Raw genomic sequence first — 6,000 nt, 5'->3', positions numbered from 1 at the left:
TGGCATGTGAGTTACATAAAGCTGTTAAGAAAAAGAGAAAGTCATGTGACTAATTATTTCAATTACCAAGAGATGAAAGGCCCAAATGTTATTCGGAACCCCTGTGGCCAGCAAATTGGCAGAGATTACGGGCCGGCTTCCGTCTTCAAGCGTAAAGTAGCGAAAAGGAGCTGCGGGGTGGCTGGTGAAGCGGCGGACGTTTGGGGCCTAAGGAGCGACCCTAGGCCGGCCTCTGGGTCCCGGGCACCCGGCGGCTGAGCTCGGGGCGCCTCGGGTGACTGCGCGCCCCTCCTCCGGCCTGAGTCACGGCGCCCCGAGTCCCCACGCCGAGAGGATGCGGCGGTGAGCGCTGCCGGACGCCGGGCGCAGCGTGGGCTCCGGGCCGCCAGCGCCGCCGCTCGGGACGCCAGGCCGCAGGCGCGCTCTCCCGGCCGGGCCTCGCAGGCCTGCTGCCGGGCCCGCCTCCGCGGCTCCCCGACCTCCTCGGCTGGCGGCGCAGCGGAGCGGCGGAGGAGTCCGAGCCGGAGCCGGAGCCGGAGCCGCGCGCCCCGCCCGCCCGCGCCGCCCTTCCTCCCTCCCTCCATGGCGTTTATCCGGAAGAAGCCGCGCGAGCAGCAGCTGCAGCTCTACTCCAAGGAGAGGTGAGCGCCCGGCCCCGGTGAAGGGCCGAGCCGCGGGCAGAGGCCAGGTCCGCTGGGGGCCCGAGGCCGCGGGGGCAGGAGCGGGAGCCGGACCGGGGCCCACTCCGCGGCGGAGCCGAGCGCAGGCGGAGCCCGGCCGGCCACGCGGGTCCCGCCGTCGCGGTGCGGCTCACCCGGAAGGGGCCGCGCGCGGGTTGGGGGGGGCGTGGGGTGTAAGTGGGCTCGGCGGACCCCCGACGCCCACCCCCAGACCCCCGGCGCCGGGTCCCAGCGCTCGGCCCCATGCCGCCGGCTTGTACTCTCGGGCGGCACCGCGCGGCTCGGGGACGCCCCGCCTGCGGGGTAGACGCAGGTGCCCCCCATCACCGCGCCTTGTTACCGCCGACTTCAGCCCTCAAGCAAATGCCTGGGCAGATCCCTGCCCTCCTAGGCTGGGAGAGAGCCTCTGCGGGAGGCCTGATTCTGAGAAAAGCCCAGGTCCAACCCGCCAGAGGTTGTCGCCGAGCAGTGGACCTTATTGTAAGTGCATGTGAAGGCTCTGAGCTCCTGAGCGCTGAGGCACGACAGTCATGATCACCGGCATCCCGGTGAGGATTTGGGTCCCACGAGCAAAGGCTGAAATGGCCTCGAAGCAGTTATGGTTCAAGAGTTTCTGATCCTCAGCCTCCAAGGGAAGTCCCTTATGAGAAAGCTCACTTTTCCAAGTAGACGTCCAGTGCATTTCTAGTGAAACAGCTTGCTGGTCCTTGGGTCTGTGGTCCCAGGTGCCAAAAGGAGCTGGGAATGAGTCATTTTACAGAGAATTTTGGATGTGGGAGCCAGTTTCTCGGAATGCTGCTAGCCCGTCCTGATGTTGTGTGATCAGTGGGGACCAACGAAGCAGATTATACATGAGATACAAGGGCAGACTTTAAAGCTTGTGCGATCTTGCAGCGCCCACACTTCTTTGTATGGGGATTGACTGGACCCCGGTGCAAACATTCATACCTTTTTCTCATCACTAATGTTGGCCTCTGCCAGGATATCCATAGCCTGAAAATTTTCATTTTCCACTGTAGAGAAGAAGATATACCAAAAAAACGTATCTTGGATAGGGCTTCCAAGAACGATTTTGGTAGCGTGATTAGGCTTTATCCACAGACAGGCTTGTTTATTGAGTAATGATAACTGGATCCTGAATAAAGTAACTCACTCTTGTAAGAGGCTGTTGGGACTTCATTTGTAACGCTTGTTTCATGTGGAAAGAGCATGAATAGTTTCTTTGTTCAGTACCAACAACATTAAGACTTGGTGTTCTGTATTAAATAGATGAATGTTCAAATTTACATTGTAAGAACTTTGAAACACTTGAATTGCCATCATGTTCTATGATCTAAGAGTCATTTGTAACAATTCTATGGCTTTTTGATATACAGGGAATCCTGCTTTCTTTAGACCTGCCAGTTATTTCTACGACAGTAATTTGTGTTTAATTTGGTTAGCTTGTATAGCTCTGCAGCGTCACACAGATCTTAAAGTCTGCACTGGCATTTCTGTGTATAAGCTGCTTTGTTGGTATCCATTGATCGGGCAGTGTGACAGGCTAGCAGCACTCAGGGATGACTGTAGCTCTCACAACAGAATAATTATTCATCAGTCAGGAGGCAGCAACTGTTCTTAAGCATCGGTAATCTGAAAAAGTCAGTGCCACATATTTTTATTTGAATCCTACTTCCTGACTAACCAAATTCTCTAATGCCTTGCCCCGTGGCTTTGCAACCTTGGGTTGATGGTTACACTAACCAGGATGGTGTCCCTAGAATAGCAGTTTAAATGACAGGAATATGTCTCACAATCAAGCAGTCTCTTTCTAAATCTTAGAATTCTTTCTGAAAGACAAGAGTATTTTATTTTTTTTAATATTTATTTGGTTTTTTTTTTTTGGCTGCATTGGGTCTTAGTTGCAGCACATGGGATCTTTCGTTGCAGTGGGCTATTTGTTGCAGCACGCGGGCTTCTCTCTAGTTGTGGCGCGTGGGCTCCGGAGCGCGTGAGCTCTGTAGTTAAGGCGCATGGGCTCTCTTGTGGTGCAAGGGCTCAGTAGCGCCGCAGCATGTGGGATCTTAGTTTCCTGACCAGGGATCGAACCCGCGTCCCCTGCATTGCAAGACGGATTCTTAACCGCTGGACCACCAGGGAAGTCCCAAGATAAGAGTATTTTAAACCAACTTTATTGAGCCCCAAGTTTACCATGGCTGCACAGGTTTTTTTCCCCTAGCTTATCTCTTTGTGGCAATAAACACCATTTAGCAAAATGATGGACAGAGGTCATTGACTCCGGCATACCCAAGAGAACTGTTACTTTCCTTGGAACTGTTTCAGAGGTCACCATGAGAGCCTCACTTCTTCGGAGTTGCAGTTTCATTGGTCCCTCTCAACGCTGCTTTAGAGATTTGAGATTTCTACTGCTACCCAATAATGACCCAGAAAGGAGAAACTTGAAGTTAGCACCAACTTCATACTAAGAGAAATAAATGCTGATATATTTAGAATAAGTGATATTTCTACAAAAGTAGAAGCAGAGAGGCTGTTGGGAGATTCTTAGATTGGTGGCTTAGACCAAGGTGGTGGCAGAAGAAATGGAGAAAAATGGATGGATTTTATTTTTTATTTGTTTATTTATTTATTTTTGGCTGTGTTGGGTCTTCGTTGCTGCACGCGGGCTTTCTCTAGTTGCAGCGAGCGGGGGCTACTCTTCGTTGTGGTGTGCGGGCTTCTCACCGTGGTGGCTTCTCTTGTTGCGGAGCACAGGCTGTAGGCGCGCAGGCTTCAGTAGTTGTGGCATGCAGGCTCAGTAGTTGTGGCTTGCGGGCTCTAGAGCGCAGGCTCAGTAGTTGTGGCACACGGGCTTAGTTGCTCCGTGGCACGTGGGATCTTCCTGGACCAGGGCTCGAACCCGTGTCCCCTGCATTGGCAGGCGGATTCTTAACTACTGCGCCACCAGGGAAGCCCATGTGGATGGATTTTAGATGTTTTTAGGAAGTAGCATTGATAGGTCTTGGCCGAGTGGGCTGCATGTAGAAGGTAATAGAGGAAGAATCCCAGCTTGGAGTTCTCAGATAAAATACAGGATGCCCAGTTAAACTTGAATTTCAGATGAACAGTGAGTAACCTCTTATATAAGTATGTCCCGTGTGATATTTGGTACGTACTTATACTAAAAAAATGTTTGTAATTTATCTGAAATTCCAATTTAACTAGGTGTCCTGTATTTTTACTTGCTAAACATAGCAGTTCCACTCTCAGGTTTCTGATTTAAACAACTATACAGTGGTATCATTTATTGGTGATGCTATAAAGAAATGCTTTGGGTAGTTTTCAGTATTAGAAAACAAGAGGTACTTGGCTATTCAGATTAAGTACACTGTTATCCTGCTTAAGACTTAGATGGAAGGAACCATATTGATCTTACTGGTGTTCTAAAATGTCCATTGCAGGTGTAAAGATAAATCCAAAAAAATCTAAAAAGACAATTCATACAGCTTCCCTTGGAATTGTTGGGAATGGCAGATGTGTACAGTGGGCTAGCATATGAGGATATTCTACAAACAGCTGCTATTTAAGATATTTCTATTTCAAGATTTAGGAGTAAGCTAATTGTTGTATATTTTTTTACCTTCACATCTAGGAGTGGTGTGGTGGAACCACAGCTGTTTTCTTTTTGGATGATCTAGAAATTGAGATAGTTGAGGCATGTCCCCACTGGAAGAGAGTCAGTTTTCTCTCTACAGTGTCACAGAACAAATTACTTAGCTGTGGCTTGTAAGCTGTCATTCCAGGATAAAACATGATGATTATGAGTTCTGTGTTGGGCTCACATATTACATTAATCGTTTTACAGGCATTCCTTAGACTTCAACTTTGCTTCAAACATTCCATGTGTGGATAATTCTCTTGCTTATGCTGATATTAAATTTCTTGGCTGATATTAAATCTTTTACTTAATAGGTTTATTTTGTCAATTGATTCTGTATTTGTTACACTGAAAATACTTGCTGAGATGGCAAAGTGATTTGTTAGACTCTGGTTTAATCTTTCGTTTCTAAGACTGGTCATCCTATTCCTTTAATACCTCTCTGGGATTTGCCAGGTGTCGAAAATGGAGATAAACTGCAGAATCAGCGCTCAGTTAGTCAGGACTGCTGATGGGCTGAGAGAAATCAACATAAATCCTACTTCTTTACATCATAGTTATTTTTCTTACATAACAGAAAAACAGTGAAAGTGGAAATAAATGTTGCTAATTTTTTGATTGACTTAGCATTTATACTGGCTTTACCCAAAATCCGTTACTAGCCTATCACCTTATTCCCTTATTACTGTCTCAAATTAGCGTCTTCCAAAATGGCTACCATTTAAGAAGACACCGGAATCTCCCATAAATGGATTTTGAGTGTGTTTGCTGTATGGTTTTTCAAATGTGATATAAAATGGGAATGGGCATTTAAGGAATTCATCGCTTGGTTTTTTCCTAAATGCCACTGTGATTTCATCTTTTACTCATCAGATATTTAACATTTCCAACTCATAGATTTTTGAAAATTATCTTTTTGTTTTTTTTAAATTTTTTAACGTGTGTTCAGTGAATGGGGTCTGTATAATACTAATACTTTGAAATTTTGTATTATGACTTAGTATGTAGTCTTCACAAATGTTTGATGTGAGGTGGAAAATAGATATATAGTAATATTGGTACAGGATTCTGTATATATATCTATTATGTTAAGCTTGTTGGTTGTTTAGATCTTGAATGAAATTTTTCTGATTGAGAGAGGGTTCATGGTGCTAACTTCACCTTGTATTTCTAGCAATTTCTGCTGTAACTATTTTCAGGGGATGTTATTAAGTCTATTTAAGCTTAGAATTGATGTCTTCTTAGCAGATTGAATCTTTCACCCATGGATAATGACCTCCTTATTCCTAGTAATGATTTTTTTTCCATTTTGTCTGATATTAATATAACTATATTAGTTTTATTTTGGTCATTTGCATTATATATAATTTTTCATTCTTTTACTTCCACCTTTTCTTGTCCTTAGATTTTAGGCTTATTTCTTATAAATAGTTTGTAGTTGGACTTTTTATTAATTTGTTCTGATATTTCTTGTCTTGACAGATTAGTCCATTTACATTTGTTAATATTACCAATTTATTTGGAATCATTTTTACTTTTTTATTTTGTCCTTTAATTTTGTCTTATTTTTCCTTTGTTTGGATTAACTAAGATCCCCTTGTTCCCTTTCATTTTTCCTGAAGAGTGTGGAAGTTATATATTGTTTCTGTTTTTCTAGTGCTTACCCTCGAAATTTTAACATTTATA

The 6,000-nt window shown here is 45.4% G+C and overlaps 1 protein-coding gene across 3 annotated transcripts in view; it reads left to right on the top strand.

Moving 5' to 3' along the window:
- The first annotated feature begins 465 nt into the window (after positions 1 to 465).
- NSMAF (neutral sphingomyelinase activation associated factor) overlaps positions 466 to 6,000 on the top strand; it is a 62,265-nt gene continuing 56,730 nt past the window's right edge. Inside the window, exon 1 of one of the 3 annotated variants that reach the window (XM_068525400.1) lies at positions 466 to 641. In XM_068525400.1, coding sequence (XP_068381501.1) covers positions 583 to 641 — 59 coding nt within the window. In that variant the 5' untranslated portion in view covers positions 466 to 582. The remainder of the gene's footprint in view (positions 642 to 6,000) is intronic. The other 2 variants (XM_068525402.1, XM_068525401.1) reach the window with 2 other exon arrangements.

The sequence above is a fragment of the Eschrichtius robustus genome, chromosome 17, assembly GCF_028021215.1.
Source record: "Eschrichtius robustus isolate mEscRob2 chromosome 17, mEscRob2.pri, whole genome shotgun sequence".
Lineage (NCBI taxonomy): Eukaryota > Metazoa > Chordata > Mammalia > Artiodactyla > Eschrichtiidae > Eschrichtius > Eschrichtius robustus.
This window is presented reverse-complemented; position numbering and strand designations above follow the sequence as displayed.